This window comes from Indicator indicator, chromosome 9, assembly GCF_027791375.1.
Source record: "Indicator indicator isolate 239-I01 chromosome 9, UM_Iind_1.1, whole genome shotgun sequence".
Taxonomy (NCBI): domain Eukaryota; kingdom Metazoa; phylum Chordata; class Aves; order Piciformes; family Indicatoridae; genus Indicator; species Indicator indicator.
In genome coordinates this window covers 37,810,193-37,828,452 of record NC_072018.1, presented here as the reverse complement: position 1 = coordinate 37,828,452, position 18,260 = coordinate 37,810,193, and the positions used below count along the sequence as shown (strand labels likewise).

General features: G+C 53.7%; 1 protein-coding gene across 2 annotated transcripts; it reads left to right on the top strand.

Annotated features, from left to right (window-relative positions):
• Nucleotides 1-8,983: 8,983 nt before the first annotated feature.
• On the top strand, nucleotides 8,984-17,786 carry ODC1 (ornithine decarboxylase 1). 2 transcript variants are annotated; one of them, XM_054383644.1, is made up of 11 exons: nucleotides 8,984-9,050; nucleotides 11,533-11,678; nucleotides 11,842-12,015; nucleotides 12,168-12,340; nucleotides 12,765-12,899; nucleotides 13,044-13,125; nucleotides 13,449-13,532; nucleotides 14,782-14,944; nucleotides 15,033-15,145; nucleotides 15,410-15,624; nucleotides 17,334-17,786. In XM_054383644.1, exons 2-11 carry the CDS (start codon nucleotides 11,577-11,579, stop codon nucleotides 17,473-17,475), a joined length of 1,383 nt encoding a protein of 460 aa, XP_054239619.1. In that variant the 5' UTR covers nucleotides 8,984-9,050; nucleotides 11,533-11,576; the 3' UTR covers nucleotides 17,476-17,786. The 2 variants fall into 2 exon arrangements, with proteins under 2 accessions (XP_054239619.1, XP_054239620.1); XM_054383645.1 differs by lacking the exon at nucleotides 11,842-12,015.
• Nucleotides 17,787-18,260: the final 474 nt, after the last annotated feature.

The window sequence follows — 18,260 nt, the reverse complement described above, 5'->3', positions numbered from 1 at the left end:
CTGATCATCCATGTCATTATATTCATTATGGCAGCATTTCATGTGGATTAGAGAGTGTCAGAGAAACGTCATCTCTGCCTCTCTCCAAAGATATATAACAATAATAATAGTCTCTTACAAGTTGACTTTTTTCATCTGTGGATGTCAGAAGCTCTTTTAAAAGGTCAGCATCATTATCCTCCCTTTACAGCAGGGAAACAAGACAAAGGCTAAGCTGTTCCTTCTAGCTTTAGGCGCCTAGCATCCTTCTATCATCAGCAAAGGCAGTGTGAGGGGATCTGCATCACTGTCTGGAAGGGACATGTCCTTGCTGGGACTGACCCAGGGGCCTTCTGCCCAGGAGATCCGGGCTGCCTCACTGGGGTGTCAGTCAGGTACAAGCAGTCTGGAGGTGAATGAGCACCTGGTCCCTTGTGCCAGGCTTCTCCCTTTCAACGACAGACGCGAAACAGAGCCCAGCTCATGATTCTCACCTCATTCTCTCTGAGGTGGTGGTGCTGGTGTGCTCCCCACACTGCCCTTGATGCCAGGCTGGCAAGACTCTGTGTGCAGACCACATTTAATGACTGGTTTGTGGCAGAGCCACTGGTGTCTGCCTGTGCAGCAGATGAATCAGTGACACAAATGGAATGTGCTCTGCACTCCTGCTTCCCTGAACACCCAAACACTGCACTGTGCCTGACAGACCCCAGCTTCCCCCTGCTGTGCTCTGGCTGGCCACAGCTTTGCTCTCCCCCTTACCAGGGGAAGGTAAGGTGGGAGCAGAGTGCTGCTAACAAGTGGCTAGCATAGCCCCCAACCATGATGTGGAGTTCAGCCACCCAGCCACCTGCCCTGCTCCACCAAGGATACTGCAAACCAGCTGCTGATCATGAATGGTACAGAGCATGATCATCTCTGACCATGAAAACAGCCTTGGAGCCATCTCCTCCCTTGCGAGACTGATCCTGACATCAGCAGTGTTTCCCTCATTGCTTTTCTTTGCCAGGGTGGGGGGGTGGCAGCTCTGCTGCAGGCTCTGGCACAGGCCAGCCTGGCACAGTGACTTTCCCCAGGTACTTCTGGTAGCATTTTCACTCCTGCACCTTCAAGACACTCGAGGTCTCCAGGGAAAAAGCTCTCACAAGTATCTTTTAAACACTGACCTCCAAAAGGGAAATGTTTAACAAGTTTGATGCTCATGTAACAGGGAAACTGAAGGGTCTCTCTAATTCTACACTGAAATAGGAGTGCTGGTGTGGGTGCATGCAAAACTCACCCATACAGCTGCCAGGAGCTCCTGCCTGTACACTGAACACCACCCACTCCCAGGAGATGCCCTCAAACCTGGGGCTGCTGCTATGGAACCCCCCTGCCTGGCAGCCAGAAATCGTGCCTTCTGGAATGGCCCATCTCTGTACAGCTGAATCCATACCTTTCCAGGCTATGCTTGGCCTGACAGCTCCCTGGCTGCCCATGCTCAGTCTGGAGGTCTGTCCCTTATCGACTCTGTAAAAGTCCTGATGGGTGCAGAGTGCCTGAACCCAAGCTGAGTTCTTGTTGGAGCCTCCCCAGGGGTCAGATGGGTAGCAATGGTGCAGTGTCCTCCTCCTGTGCTGGTTAATGCTCCTTGCTCCCATTGTTGGCACCCACAGACCAGAATTCCTTGTCTCTCCCTCTGCTACCCTGCTGTGCTCAGAGCACTCATTAGCCCCTGCCAGCAGGGAAGGTGCTGCCCAGGGTGATCCCTGCAGGTCCCTTCCAGGCACATGCAGCTTTGCAGAGCATTGCAGTGCCAACCAGAAGGACTCCCAGAGAGCAAGGCCCTCTCTCACCTTCCTTGTGGTCTTGTCTGCTTCATGCCCTTTTCTACCAAGGAGTTCCTGCTTGGGAGGAGAGAAACAGCTGTTGAAGGATGTGTTTGAAGTTCATTAAGATCCAGCAACAGTGCTCTTACTCAGACTGTCATCACATTGGAACCTAGGATATTGTCCCAAGAGTGCGGTACATTATGCCCTGGGTAAGAGCAGAGGAATTAAAGGCTCCATTCCTCAGAAGCCTGCAAAATACTTTGGTCTTGCAGCACACTTCTGTTCCCTCCTGATAACAGCACAGTGACAAGGCTGACAGCAAGGGGCCACATCCTGTACCCATGCCCAGCTGCGAGTGCAGTGAAAACAAAGGCCAAGCGTTGCTTACCCAGGGAAGGATGAGGGCATCGATCACAATTACCAGGGGAAAGCAGAGCTAACTGCATGGCATGGTTACAGCCAAGCCCTGGCACTGGGCTCAGGACTGCTGCAGAGCCAGCACCAATCCACCGACTGTGCTTGGCCACAAATAACTTGTATCCAAGCACCTCCGGAGCTCTTTTCAACATCAATCACCTGCTCTGTCCAACTCTCCCATGGCAAAAGCAGGGCAGTGCTGACTCGGGGTGCCCTGGGCTGACCCTGGCTTGGTGCCCAGGCTATGCTCTGGCAGCAGGCACTGCTGCTGGCCTGGCTGCAGGCTGCCTGCATGCCCAGAGGCTGGCTTGGGCCACTGGGACCCAGCTGCCCACAAAAGGCATGCCAGGCTTTCATTTGCACCTCTCTCTCCACTTCTAGAGTGCTTAGGCCTGGGTGGCTTTTCTGAAGGTGTTTCTCCCTTTTGTCTATATATGAAGGACTCTGCTGGCAGCAGTCTCCCTGACCCTCCATTTTGGATAAAGTCTCTCTTTTTTAATAGCCCCTTCCCACTGGATCTCCCCACTGGCTCTGTACTCAATGTTTTCCACACTGCAGACATGTTCTGCTGCATGTACTGCCCATGTGGGCTTGAAACACTCTCCAGCAACCAGCTCAGAACACGGCTCATGAAACCTTTCCCAGACAGCTTTGGACTTGGCTTTATGTTTCTGAAGCACAGTTTAAGAGACACCAGAAGGCTGAGCCAGGCACCGTGTTGCACCAGTTGCCTCCATGAGGGCTAGACACGGAGCGGGGCCCTGGGGTGGCATAGGGCATGAGCTGCCCTGGCTGTACCACCCTAAAAACACCTGAGTCATAATCCTCTGTCCTCCACCTTCCTTCCTCCTGGGAGTGGCAGCAATTTGCTCTCCATGTGAGCCTGCTGGAGCAAACTGCTAACCCCAGCCCACGGCCAGGGGACAAGCCTCCACCCTGCTGCCCACCTACACCTTGCCCTCCTGCTTTGGGAGCAAGGGAACAGGAAAGCCTCCTGCTTTCTCCTCCACGCCCAGGCCCCAGGTCTGAGCAGCTCTGAGGAGTTCAGAGGTGTTTTTTCCCAGGCTGTTTTTTCTCCTACTGTTTCCCTCATGGCGTGCAGAGGAGGGATGTGCTCCTGCTCTCCATCCCTGGTGTGGGTGTGCTGCCAGGCGCTGGCCCTTCGGCTGTCTCTGGCAGCTTCTTCTTACAGGTGGTCTCCAACCACAGACCATCATGGGCTGCCAGCCCTCTCCCAAAGGCTATAGAGAGTCACTCTCCAGAGCAGGGAACGTGTGGCTTTCAGCCACTGCCCTTTCATAGCCAGGGCTAAGTGCAGCTCCTGGAGCAGGACCCTTCCATTCAGGCTCTCATCTAGCTCCCTGATTTCATAACCATTTACCACCTTGGAATCTCCTTGCTGGCAAGTTATGCAGAAGCAAGTGTCTATCCCAAATTCTGCATTTCCCTGCCCTCTGGACTAATGGAGTGTGTGCACTAGTTCATTCAGGGATATATTCCTGGTCTCCCCATTTAACCTGCTTATCTCAGACCATCTTATCCTATTTGCCCCACGATTTCTAAAGAGATCCTACCCAAGGACAAGATCATGCCTGTGAAATTTTTGTGTGTATTGGCTTAGTTTTGGCAAAGTTAGAAGGTAGTTAAAATGAGACTTCTAATGGAAAGCTAGCTGCTAGCATCTCTCCATAATATACGTCTACCTTGCAGGAGAGTTGTGAGGATTAATTAATTTGTGTTTGTTAAGCACTTTGAGCTCCTAAGATCAAAGGTTCTATAGAAATGCAAATTGTTATTCTAATGATAAATTCTTTACATGAGCTCATGTGTTTTGCCTCAGAGGCAGTCTCACCCTGCCTTGGGTCTTTACACGTAAATCTTCAAGCCTTGTGATGAAAAGGTACCTCCGAGGGCCTGATCCTTCCCTCTGCTCTGCTGCTTCACGCACAGAGCTCCCCTTGACTTCAGAGAGGTCCTGTCCAGGGGACAGCTGAGGGATTGGGTGTGTGTGGGAAATGAAAAGGCTGTTTCATGCCCTCACACTGAGACACAGAAGTCCCTGTCCCGCTCTGTAACACCAGTGGTGCTGCCAGTGTTGTGTCCATCCTGGTCATGGAAGGACTGAGCAGATGGCAACATCTGGGTTTGAATTTTTACCCTCCCAAAGCTCAGGTGTTTGGAGGTTTATTTAACCTGCTAGGGAAAGAGAGAGGCAAAAGCCCAGCTCAGGTGTGCCTCGCTGCTGTCTCTGACAGACACAGGATCTCATAGCACAGCCGAATGTCACTCCTGGCACACAGGAGGTGCCAGCTTGGCCCTGCCCCTGTCTGCTTTGGCAAGCAAGTGAGGAATGCAGCTCCTCAGGCACTCACTGCACAGGCTGCCACAAGCAGTCACCTGTCTTCCACCATGGCATCTCCCCATGCTTTCCTTCCCATGTCCCTCTGGCCATACCTTCACTGGATGGGGTCAGCAAGCTGTCCTTAGCCATGTGCTTACCTAATGCAGAACAAAGAGCCAGGAACGCCAGCTGGAAGGGAGGCCTCCTGCCCAGCCCATATTCAAAGCAGGATGATCACCAGACACCAGATCAGGTTAACCATGCTTTTGCTGCCTGAAGCTTAAAAATCCCCAGGGGTGGCCACCTTCTCTCTGTCTTGGGCTGCACCACTTTCCTGGAGAAGTTGTTTCTCCTGCTGTCCAACCTGAACACCCAGCACCACAGCTTATGGCCATTGCTCCCTGGTATAGTATCTGGCAATACCAAGAAGACTTTTGCCTGATTTGGTAGCTACCCTTCAGTTACTCACCTGTTAAACTTCTCTTCATCAAATTAAACTAATTCTGAGTGAACTGCAACCTTAACCCACAGTGTGAGGCATTCAGCTGTGAGGTGCTGCTTCATGGCTGTTTGGAGCGGGTATGGTGCAGATGAGACTCTGCAGCTCTAACACAGCCCTGAAGGGGATTTGAAAGTACAGAACCAAGACTCTGCCTCTTCAGAGCCTTCTACCACTTGTTGTGTAGTCCCAAAAGATTTCTGCTGCGTGAAAGCCTCTCCAGAAGAAAGAAATTCTTCCCTGTGAGGGTGGTGAGACACCGGCACAGTCTGCCCAGAGAGGTGGTGGAAACCTCATCCCTAGAGGTTTTTAAGGCCAGGCTGGATGTGGCTCTGAGCAACCTGCTCTAGTGTGAGGTGTCCCTGCCCATGGCAGGGGGGTTGGAACTAGATGACCCTTGAGATCCTTTCCAACCCTGAAAATTCTATGATTCTAAGATATTGTTACTTTCCTCTAACATGGAAAACTTCAGAAGTTCTCAGTTAGTCTGGGCAGTCATGTGCTACATGATCTACACCTAGAATTATCATGGGAGAGAATGAGTAGGTGTCATGTTCAGCATACCAGAATTCACCCTCTCCTACACATGGTACTTGTGTCTTTTTTCCCTCCAGATGTCCTGGGTCCTGGCACAAATTTGATATCCTACCCAATATCTGCATTTATACCCTTCACAGCATCACTTCCTCCTACTGGGGATGATAACAGAAGTCCATTACTTCCATAAACCACAGGAAACTGTGTTGACTTCTGATGAGTTTCTGAAATTAGTGTAAGAGAACATGTCCCAGAGGTTCTTGTCACCTGTCTGAAGACAGCAGAAGTCAGAGGAAGGCCATGGTGAAAACCAAGCCCTCAGCCTTCCAGCTGACCTTACTCTGGTGTGTCAGTGTGCACCCTGAGCTCTGCATGGGACATGCCCAAAGCAGAAGACAAACCTTTGCAAGCCAGCTTTGGGGTGTGCCATGTGCACACACAAAGTCCTGCAGGGCTGGGCCCTGCCCACCCACATGTGCCATAGGCTGCTGTGCTCCCCTGCCTCTGAGCTCCCCAGTGGAAGCTGCCAGTTTGCTGGAGCCATCCGTGACCTCCCTGTGTTTGCACAGGACCTGGAGGTCTGATTCCTGGCAAAGATCTTAGGATGTCAATCTCTGAAGCCTTAATTTCTGCAGACTGTGGCATAGTTCAGGTCCTGCTGCCACTCTTCTGGTCAGTGTTGTCCTCTCTGAGTGGCATGTGCTGGGCAAGGTGCACCCAGGGATCAGAGCCAGCTCTGACATCATCAGTGGCCATCATCTGCTGTGAGAATTGACACCGAGTCCTGCCTCACAACCTGAAACCTGCTCAAACTCTCAGGATGCTTCTGGAGTAAACCCAGGACCTTCCCCTGACAGGCTCAGGCAGTGGCTGTGAGCTGTGTGTGCCAGCAGTGGCCCTTGGCACCAGTGATGACTTGACCATGGCAGGAGACAGCCCTCTGCATCAGCCAGAGGTGCAGCCTGCAGGCTGAGAACACAGTGCTGGGCTAAGGGACAGCCAGGCAGCCCTCCCTGTGACCCAGGGCAGCAAGGGCCCTGCTTGGAAACGAATCGAGAAGGGGAAACAGCAGGAAGATGTGGCCACAGCCTTCTGCCAACAACTGCTTTTCCAGTGCCCTCTTCTGGAAAACATTCTCAGCCCATGCAGCCGTGTTTTGTGAGGGAGCTTGAGACTGGTGGCGACTGGCAAGGAGCTGAAGGAGCATCTCCCAGCTCTTCAGACCCAGGATCTGCCCTGCCCCTGTCATCCGTGGGCCTGTGCAGCTCCTCATGCCCTTGAAAGCAGCTGGGGCAGAGCTGCAGGGCGCTGGCCAGAAAGCAGGCAGTGAAAGATGTGCTTCCTTGCTCCCCTGAGGCTGTCCCTAGTTGACCCCTGGCATGGAGACCAAAATCCAGACACCTTCCCTCCTGTTCTGGGACACCTCCTGAAGCCTCATGCTCCTCCCACCCAGCCCTTGCCACCAAAAGCTCTCAAAGAGCCTCCGGATCAAAAAAACTGGTAGTGTGGTAAAATGTTTGGGTTGATGGCTGATGGCACATTGCTGTTAATCACCACAGGCAGCTAAGGAATGCAGCAGCTCCTTGGATAATTGCCACCCATGGCTGCTCCTGCTGCCCCTTTCCCCTGGAGCAGCTCAGCCTTTGTTCCCAGGCTGGGGTACCAGTCCCTACTATCTCACATCGGTATCTGAGAAGTGCTCCCATCCTGCCCCAGGTGAGGTCAGTCAGCCCAGACCCTCGTGGTGCCAGAGCTGCAGGCTCTCCTCCAGCCTCAGCCAGAGGGTGAAAAGGGAAGGGGGAAGAGCTAGTAGCAGGGACATGGTGAGCACCGGGGCTGGGGGATGCCATCATCCCTAACCTTTTCTGCCAGCTGGCAGGCAGCTGGCTCCTGCCATTGTGGCATAGCCTTTCACTTCCCCTCTCTGCCCACTGTTCCAACACCTAACTTGCCTCTGCTGCCCATGGACCCAAATTCACTGGGCTTACAAGCCCCACAATTTGCCCTGTTAACAGGCAGGGGAGGTGGTGTGGAAATCCTGTCTGATGCTGGTAATTCAGCTGGCACTGCTCAGCAGCTCTCCACCATGCAGGCTTTCCCTGAAGCACCATGCCCACCTGCCAGCTCTGCAGAGGGGCAGGAGCCAGCCACCTGTCTCTGCCTTCAGGAAGCCACCGGCTCTTGGTCGGAACAGCCACCAGGGACTCAGAGGTGAGGAGCAGGACCCCTCTGAGCTCCATCCTGCAGCTTGGGCTGCAGGAAGGTTTTCTGCCCTTCTTATCAATGCCCCAGAGCCACAGGGTGTGAAAATCAGCCCCACCCTTCGGAGCTCCACGTACAGTGCCAGGACAGGGACCTGGTTCCCAGGGCATCTCATCTGCTGTGGGAGAGGAGTTTAAAGAGAGGGGCAGAAGGTGGGTGTCCCAGCATAGTCAGAAAGTGCAGGTCTGGCAGGGCTGGAGCAGAGGCAGGCTAAAGGAAGTGGGGCACTTGTCCCTGCTTGTGCCCACACAGGTGCCTGCACTGGTGTCTGCTTGTGCCCACATTGGTGCCTGCTTGTGCCCACACTGGGGCCTGCACTGGTGTCTGCTCATGCCCGTATTGATGCCTGCTCACCACCTCACCCAGAACTTGTTTTGTGAGCGCAGAGAGACAGAGTGACCTGACAGTGGGAACAAGTGACCGTGTCGGAGCAAACACAAGGGACAGAAGAGAGTTGGTGCCATGAGAAGTGTCTGGATAGCAGAATATCCCAGGGGGCACAGATGGTGCAGAAGATGCAGCCAGCACCAACAAGGGACATGCAGCAGCTGCAGGGACGGCTTTAGGGGGACCGTGTCCAGAGCATCACCCTACTGACCCTGCGGGCATGACACCACGGGTCCCTGGCACTGTGTGACACTTCGGGTCCCTGGCACTGCGTGGCACTGTGGGTCCCTGGCTCTGCGCTTCCTCTCCCCGCACCTGCCAGAGGTGCCGCTCGCAGCCGGAGCCCCGCGGCCGGGCAGGAGGTACCCGGGCGGCGGGGCCGGTGTGGCGCTGGCGGGGCCGGTGGCGGGGCCGGAGCCGGGCACCTGCCCGCCAGCGGCGAGGCCCGGGGTGCGCACGGGGGCGCGCACAGGGCCACGCGGGGCCGCGCTCGCAGTCTGGGGCGGAGCCCTGCGCGGTCGCCGCCGACGTCACAATAGCGGCCGGGCCGAGTCCCCACCCGGTCGCAGCCGATCGGGTCTGGTTTGAGCTGGTGCGTTGCCATAGCGACCCTGCTGCCCTATATATGGCAGCGCCGCGCCAGTGGCGGAGCTTTGTCAGCCGCCGCGCTCCGCTCGCTGTGCCGGCCCCACTCCTCCCCAGCGGCCAGGGCGCCTTCCGCCCGGCTCCGCGCAACGCGCCCGGCTCGCAGGAGGAGGAGGAGGCGGCTCGGAGCTAGGGGACCGGCTGCCGAGGCCTGACAGCAGCTTCCACCGAGGTGAGGCGAGCGGTGGCGGCGCTGTGTGGGGAGCGGGGCCGAGCCACGTGTCCGCGGGGCCGCTACCCAAGCGGCCCAGCAAGCCTGGCCGCTGCCACCGGCCGATGGGTCTCCGTCCTTGGCCGGGGAATCTGCAGCCCTGCGGGCTCCAGGGCGGCTGCGAACGGGTCGGGCCGGCTTGCCGGTGGCAGGTGTTGGTCGCGCGGCGCGGGAGTGGGGGAGACGGCGGCCCCGCCGAGGCCGTTTCACAGGCGGGGAGCAGCAGGTGCGTGGCTTGGAGCCCGGGCTTGGCCTGCGGCCGCAGCCACTTCACCTGCGGGGCCGAGCGGCAGGGCTGTGCGGGCTCTAACGGGGACGTGCCGGTTCCCGGAGCTCCTGGGGAGCCGCCGTGCCCCCCGACCGCGCCCGGTCAGCTCGGGGCTGCGCGTGTTTGGAGGGAAAAGAGCAGCCAGCGACAGCAGGGCGGTCAGCCGCCGCCTTCCCCGCGGCAAGCGGCGGCGGCCGGACAGCTCCGGGGCCGGCAGCGCCCCGGGCCTCGTTCGGCCGCGGCGTTCGAGCAGCGCCTGCAGGCGTGACTCAGCGGCGTGACACTGCCGCGGAGCGAGGGAATGTTCTGGAGAGCGGCTTCCAAAGGAGCACAAATTGCCTCTTTCTGGGAAGCTGCAGGGGCTTTGTCCAAAGCCCAAGCCGAAATATACACCGGAGGCTGCCGGTTGCTTCGCCATGAGCGTGTCTGTCTCTGTTTTGTGTAATTGGCACCGTTCTTAGAGTTGTGCCGTGGGGTGGAGGTGGAAGGCTTGCAGAAACCTCTTGGCAGAGTCTGCCGTGACCAGCGCAAGCGATTCTCCTTACCCGTTAATAGAGGAGTGTTTCGGCAGCTCTAGCTGTGCAGGGGGAAGACAAGCCAGGCTCACGCAGCCACAGCCAGAAGCCGCTCAGCTGTTTGCAGCGTCCTGTTGAAATCGTCCCCTAAGATGCATCTTCTCCTTAATAATTTCCCGAAAAGTATTTAATTCGGTGTTTCTTAAGGTCCTTTCAAAGCAGCATTTAAGAGACGACTTTAATCTAGCTTGTGTGGGAATTAAGGCTGCATGTGAGTGAGAGCAGGGGGAGGATGAGGCTGGGTGGTTTACTTCGTTAGAGCTAAAGCTTAGTCCGGTTTGAATATCAAATTTGGTTTGATAAATGATGAGACAAGAAGATGCAAAGTAGTTCTAGACACTGACAGTTCAGGTGCCATATGCTTCTGAGGGCTACAATGGAGCTGAGGTGTCCCTGACTTCTCAGTCCTTCAGTAGTAAAGTTTCATGACTTAATTTACTCCCTGCAGTGTGTGAGATGGCGTCTGCTGCTCTTACAACCTCCTGAACCTAAAACAGCAGTAAAATGCCTGCATTTTCATATGCTTGTACAAACAGACTTGATGAAAATGGAGCAGTGGTGTAACTCTTAGTGAATAATTTAGAGTTCGCATGATCTGCAGACACATCTGTGGCTAGATTGGGTATAAAAATGCTGAGAGAAGTGGAGGGCTGGACCTGATTGCATGAGACCAGATCTTCTGATGAGTCACTTGCAGTGCTGAGGTCTTTAAAAGGTAGCACACTTCAGCTGAAGCTCACAGCTCCATGGAGGTTGTCATCTGGCCTGCCCAGGGAAAGGATCACCCATGTGTTGTGCCATGGGCTTCCAGGGCTTGGGTGGCACAGGAATGTGATTCTGCCCTTTAGTTCAAAGGGGCTTTGTGAAGACTTTACAAAGTTTTGGCTGGGATCACTGTTAAGAGACTGTCTGCACACCACAGGTAAGAGCCACTCTGGCAATGTGTATCTGATGCTCCTGACTGCTGAAGCTTTCCTCCCATGTACCCTAGAGGTCTTGGGTAGAACAGGGAAGCTCTGGCTACCAATAGAGCAACTTCAAGGAAAACCCAGATCCCATGGCTGGTGCTGTCTGAACTGTGGTGGGAATGCAGGTGCTCAGCTGGCTGTGAGCTGGGGAGTTAGCTGTAAGTGCTTAATGCCTTCAGAGTCTCTGTGGTGATCCATAAGCCCTTCTCCCAGACAGCAGTGAGCTGCAGGAGTGCCAGCAGCTGTAGTGAGCATGCTGGCATTGGCACTGGCTGTGGCAGTAGCACCTCTGGTGTGAAGGTGAAGGCAGTGATGGTGGCACCTGCCAGGGACTTAGCCCAGTAAGCTCTTGCACCACTGACTTGGTTTGGGTTGGTGCATCATGCAGCTGGTGGGCGGAGGAGAACTTGCCCTCAGGCTGGCAGGGTTGTGTGGCTCCCTGGTCCTGATGAGCTCTGATCTGCCCTTCTGTACATTCCTGATCTGTGCTGCTGCTGCTGGTGGTCACTGCAGGGGCTGTGCAATTGTAGATGAGATAACCCCTATAGAGCAGTGGCCATGTGATGACCTGAGCAGTGAGTGTGACTGTCTGGATTTCAGTGACACGAGTTGGGTGTTTTTTGTATCCACAGTTTGTGCTTGAACCATTCCACCTGAAACTAAATCCTTGGGAATCATGAGCAGCTGCAGCAATGAAGAGTTTGAATTCACCTTCCTTGATGAAGGTTTCACTGCCAAGGACATTCTTGACCAGAAAATAAATGAAGTGTCATCTTCTGTAAGTATGTCAGGAGGCTCCTTGTCTGCTGTGGTGCTGCCAGGGTAGGAAAGGGTGGAACCAGTTGTCTGCAGACCTCGTGCCAGGCAGCTTCCTCAGTGCTGGCCTCTAGGCTCATCCTGTGGGCCACTGTTGGGAGCTGCAAGCTGTGCATTTGCTCTAGGATGATAAAGATGCCTTCTATGTGGCTGACCTTGGGGACATAGTGAAGAAGCACCTGCGGTGGCACAAGGCCCTTCCTCGGGTGACTCCCTTCTATGCTGTGAAGTGCAACGACAGCAGAGCTGTGGTGAAGACCCTGGCTGCCATTGGGGCAGGCTTTGACTGTGCCAGCAAGGTGAGGTGGTCTGTGCTCTGGGGCCTTGGTGTGGGCTGAGCTCTGCAGCAGGTGTTGACATGCAGTGAAGGAAGTGCTGTCAGCTGTGCTGGGCTGAGGAGTTTGCCAACCCCTCATCAGTCCCTCACCAGTGGGATCTGCTCTCTCTGCAGACAGAGATCCAGCTGGTGCAGAGCCTTGGGGTGCCTCCAGAGCGAATCATCTATGCAAATCCCTGCAAGCAAGTCTCCCAAATCAAACATGCTGCCAGCAGTGGTGTGCAGATGATGACCTTTGATAGTGAAGTAGAGCTAATGAAAGTTGCAAGGGCCCATCCAAAAGCCAAGTAAGTTCTGACAGTTGTTCCATAATTCTCCCTTGGGTTTGCCAGGGATGGGAACATCTCCTGTTACCTGAGACTTGGCCTTCACTGGCTGCGATGGGCTGCAGAGCTACAAGGACATAAACCTGCTGTTAGCCAGTGAAATCTAGTAGTAGGATGAAATTTCATAGAGTGAGGGTGGTGAGACAGGTTGGATGGGGCCTTTAGCAACCTGGGCTGGTGGGAGGTGTCCCTGCTCATGGCAGTGGGTTTGGAACTGGCTGATCTTTAAGGTCCCTTCCAGCTCGACCCTTTCTGTGAGCACGGATTGTCTGCCCTACTGGCATGTTAGGGAAAGGCAGGAAGCTCAGTCTCATTCCAGGGTCATAGCTGCCTGCTAGTGATGTCTTTTGTGCTGGAGCTGAGGCCCTTCTGTTTCCCACCTCAGGCTGGTCCTGCGCATCACCACGGATGACTCCAAGGCAGTTTGCCGCCTGAGCGTCAAATTCGGAGCCACGCTCAAGGCGAGCAGGCTGCTGCTGGAGCGTGCCAGGGAGCTGCACCTTGCCATTGTGGGAGTCAGGTGAGTTGGTACCCAAGTACAGGTGATTGCAGTAGTCTGCCTGATGATGCCTTTTGTGGTGGCTTGAGTTCTCTGTAAGCACCTTGACTAGCACAGCACAGGGCAGTGTGCTGCAGCACACAGCACTGATTTTTCTCTTTGCAGTTTCCATGTTGGCAGTGGATGCACAGACCCAGAGACCTTTGTCCAGGCGATCTCTGATGCCCGCTGTGTGTTTGATATGGGAGTAAGTCTGGTTCTGCTTTCTCTGGAGCTGCTGCTCAGGGGCTCTGGCAAGACTGAATCAGATGCAGAGCCTTGAGAGGCTTACAAGCTGGCTGAGGGACTGCTTCCATGTTGCTGGGTTGGTTGGGGTCATGAAGGGTTGACTTGGCTGGTTCTGCAAAACTGGCCTTTGGATGTGCTGAAATTGGCAGCTCAGACTCAAGTGGCTCAAAGAGGAGTTAACTCTGTTCTGAGCATTAATGATGTGGTTGTTTATGGCCTTTGAAGCTAAAATCATAACTGAGAATTGCTTTCTTAATAGTGTTGCTCTTAATTCCATTTTAGGCTGAACTTGGCTTCAGCATGCATCTGCTTGATATCGGTGGTGGCTTCCCCGGTTCTGAAGATGTCAAGCTTAAATTTGAAGAGGTACAGCTTTGCTAAAAACTTCTCAGCTTGTGGAGTCCTTCTGTGTGGTAGCTGGAGGAAGCACGGTCTTGCTTCTGTACTGGTGTGCAGAAGGGCTTGTAAGAACCTGCCTGCTTTGTCAGAAATGGAATTCAGAGAAAAAGAGGGGAATCAGTCTGAAAAACAATAATTAGTTGCTGGGTATTCCTGTCAGAGCTCCTGCCAGGCTAAAGCTGCATTAAGGGAGCTGCATTAAGTGTCACATTGGCACAGGGAGACAGCAAATCAGTTACTAAAGTGACTTTTCTGCTATTAATAATGGGGCCTAGTGTTGCCTGACTTGGAAAGCCTCTCAGTGCAGACTGGCTTGGGGCAGTCTTTGTTCCATGGCACACCACCAGCAAATGTTGTTGGGCTCTGGTGTGATGGAGTCTTGCTGCAGTTGGAGGCAGCTTCAGAGCTTGCAAGATCAGTGTTGATGAGGGCAGCTGGATTGTGAGAGCTGATAGCAGAGCATTCTGTGTCCTTGAGGCCTTAGGGAGCAGTGAGCTGGAGGTATTGCCATGGTCAGTAGAACAGCTGAAGTTGTGGTGACTTGGAGGGCATCAGTGCTGGCTTAATGAGCCTAGGACAGGCATTCCTCTGTACTCCAACTGAGCTGTTTGGTCACTTATTTTTAAGCTCAAGTGATGTCATCTTAGCTGTGTGCAGGCTTAATCACAGCCAGAACTTGGACTAAGAAAATAAAGACAGTGAAGAGGGGTTACAGTAGCACAGACTGGCTTGGGTTGGAAGGGACCTCAGCTCCCCTGCTCCAACCTGCCCACCATGCCCAGGGACACCTCCTAGCTAGACTCAGCTGCTCAAGGCCTCATCCAGCCTGACCTTGAACACCTCTAGGGAGGAGGTAGGCACAGCCTCCCTGGGCAACCTGTGCTAGGGTCTCACTACCCTGGGACTGAAGAACTTCTTCCTCAGCTCCACTCTAACCCTGCTCTGCCTCAGCTTCAAACCATTCCCCCTTGGCCTGTCTCTGGACACCTTCAGGAAAAGTCCCTCTGCAGCCTTCCTGCAGGATCCCTTCAGGTACTGGCAGGCAGCTCTGAGTTCCCCTGGAGCCTTCCCAGAGTTGAACATGTGCACAGTCACTGCAGCCTGGCCAGTTTGTCACTGTGTCGCAGTTCTTCAGGTGCTGCTGTAGGACATCAGTACTGTGGCAGTGTGAGATAAAGCACTGAAGCAGTGGTATTGCCACCTCCTTCCTCCCTAGATCACAAGTGTCATCAACCCAGCCCTGGATAAGTACTTCCCTGTGGATTCTGGTGTGAGGATCATTGCAGAGCCAGGCCGGTACTACGTCGCTTCAGCCTTCACGCTGGCAGTCAACATCATTGCCAAAAAGATGGTGCTGAAGGAGCAAGCAGGTTCTGATGGTGTGTAAGCCCAGCCCTGGCCCTACTGCTAGCCACCTCTCCTATTTCTTTCCAAGCATTCTCTTACTGCTGTCTTGACTCCCTGCAGATGAGGAGGAGGCAGCTGACAAAACCCTGATGTACTATGTGAACGATGGAGTCTATGGATCCTTCAACTGCATCTTGTATGACCATGCCCACGTGAAGCCAGTTCTGCAGAAGGTATGTCCCTTCAGAGGGTCACAGGCTTGCCATGTGTCACGGTGTAGAAGAGTCCCTGTCTCAGCAGTCCCCTCTCAGTTCATTGCTCCCTTTATGCCACCAGAGTGGCATTTGCCCCATGAGGCCTGCAGTGGAAGGAGGTCAAAGCCAGGGTGCAGCAGGACCTGCGAGCAGCTCTTCCTGCTGGCTGGGAATGAGAATGTTGCACTGATGACAATGCCCTGCCCTGGTGGTGGTCTTACTGCCCTCCCCTCTCTCCCTCAGCGGCCCAAGCCAGAGGAGAGCTGCTATTGCTGCAGCATCTGGGGCCCAACATGCGACGGGCTGGACCGCATCGTGGAGCGCTGCACCCTGCCCGAGCTGCAGGTGGGCGACTGGGTGCTGTTTGAGAACATGGGAGCCTACACTGTGGCAGCAGCCTCCACCTTCAATGGCTTCCAGAGGCCAGCAATACACTATGTGATCTCCAGGCCAGCCTGGTGAGTAGCAGTGCTTGTGCCACAGCTGGCTGCCCCTCAAACAGGGCCAGAGTCTTGGTGGTGTTGCCCTTGGAAAACTTCTATGTGGTGTGGAGAAGGCAGTGCCTGAAGGCTTCTGCTGTGTGCCTAGGACAACCCTACCACTACCAATTACTCTCTCTTTTCTCTCATGGACTCCTGCAGGAGAGCTGCTTTTAAAGAGGTAATGTTAGGAGTCTTGCCCTTTAACCTGGGCTGCCTTAGTCTTGCACAGCATACAGAATCCTTACAGACTCCTCACATTTGGCTTCTGCAACCAGTAACTAGTCCAGTCAGTCCCGGTTCTACCAGCATACTGCCTTTTGGAATGATAGCTTGCTGAATCCTGACTGCAGGAGCCAGGAGCACTTAGCAGTACTGCTTCATGATGGGATCTGTTTATCTGGGAGCTCTTCTGTGGTTTAGGTTCAGCTCTGCTCAGTGCAGGGTGCTAGAGCTCCAAGGGAGTTATTTAAACAGGCAAGCAAAGAGAGCAGAACTGCCTCTGGAGTTGGAGGGTGCTGTGAAAGTGCACCTTAAACATAGCTTAAAGTAACCTGGCTGCACTTCTGTGCAAGGCTAACCGATTGCATTTGATCCAAAATTAGGGGGTGCAAGAGTCAGTCTGCCTGCTGTGAAGTGGCAGAGCACCTTTGGGCAGCAGAGTTATACTAAAGCAGGGTGTTTTCAAATGCCACTGAAGTGGCAATTCCTGCTATAAAAGTAAGAGGAAGCTTCCTCCATTCCTTTGCCAGCCTTGCATTTGTAAGGCTTGACTTACCTCTAGTGAAACCTTCAACTGAAGCATTCCTCAGACCAAAGGAAGCTTTTGGATTTTCTGCAAGACGCCAAACTGGTGTCTAATTGAACTAAAAGTGGCTCTGCAGGAGAAGAATTAGCTTTTCACTGCATCACTGCAATACTTGGTGTATGGTGAGCTTTATGCAGAGCCATCAGCCAGCTGCAGCCCTCTGTCACCTTGCAGGGCTACCTGCTTGTCATGCAGCTGGGGAGGAAGCAACAAAGTGGTGGTGCAGAGCTTCATAGAACAGGCAAAGGCTTTTTGAAATGCAGTCACAGAAAGGTGCAGAAATAAACCCGTGGGCAGATAGCTGTGAAGGGACAAGGTGGCTGCAGCTGTCAGTGGTCCCTGGGGAGCTGTGTAGTAGCACAGCTTCCTGCCTTGGGTGTGGTGTAAGGTAACTCAGCCGAAGTTCTGAGCTTGTCTTTGAGCACAGCTCCTGCCTGAGCGTGGAAGGGGTTGGGTGCTTCTCACTGGTCAGCTCCTTTGCATTCTCAGTCTGTCACCTGTGCTTTGACTTGAGTCAGGGTCCCCAGGAATGTGATCGTGTCAGTGGCACGGCTCTGAAGTTCTGAACTAATGCCTGAGCCATTAATTCTTTGTAGCATGTGGCTCCAGGTGTGTGGTTGCAGCTTTGCAGGTCTAGATCCTACCTCGCAACCAACTTGTGTTGGCACTTGCCCTGAAGCCTTAGCAGCCACAAGTGGGCTGCACAGGTTCCTTGGGTTTGGGTTTTGGTTTGTTTCTTTTTGCTGTTAGTGTTCTATGAATTGCAGGTGATGAGTGAAGAACTGATTTCAAGCTTCCTGGCAGTTACAGATTCCTTGCCCAGCTGTTTGGGCACTTGGAGGTGAATAGTCCTTTTAACATTTGCTCTTTTTCTTTCTAGGCAACTAATGCAGCAGCTGAAGGAGCAAGGGTTCCTAGCTGAAGTGGAGGAGCAGGATGTTGCTAGTCTGCCACTCTCCTGTGCCTGGGAAAGCGGAATTGAATATCCAGCAACTTGTGCTTCAGCTAGTATTAATGTATAGGTAATAATTAGTAATTAACTGCAAGGTCAGTCGTGGAATTTAGGGCATTTGGGGGACCATTAACTTAATTCTTGCTAAAATTTTAAAGTGGGGTTGTTTGGGGTTTTTAAAGCTTAGGTTTGGCACAAATGAAACAAGGATTAGGAGCTGGGTCACAATTATCTGTGTTCCTATGGAAACTATTTGAATATTGTTTTATATGGATTTTTATTCACTTTTCGTCTATGCTACTCAAGACTGATCCTCAACTGTCAGACAAGTATTTGTAGCTTGTGTATGACAGACTGGGCTGAGCTTAGTGTTTTGTGACCTCCCTGTTTTAAAATAAAGTATATTGAAGTAACTGGTTCTCTGTTTGCCTCATCTGTGGAGAATGAGCCTGTCCTGGGTGGCTCTTGCAGCACTTCTAAAGGCAGCCCAGGTGCTGTGAGCTCAGAGCTTGCTAACCAGTGAATTACAGAGTTGCCATCTCCTCCCATCTCCTTGCTGGAGTGAAGGAGCCCCTTGGTGGGCAGGACAGCTCCTCTGTGTTTCTTCTGGGCTCTGCAGCAGCTGGGTGCTGTGGGGGTTGTGTGCTCAGCTGTGTCACAGGGTGAGCCCAGTGCTGGCCTGGCTCCTGTAACTCTGTCCCTGCTGTGCCCAGGGCTGCTGCTGGCTGTTCAGACACAGCCCCCTGGCTGCTGCTGACAAGCTGCTTGCTCTGTGTTTGAGGGTTTGGTTATGTCCTGGGGAGAGTTAAGCTGAAGCTGTAGGTGAGGGCTGCTCTAAGCCTTGTTGCCCGGGGC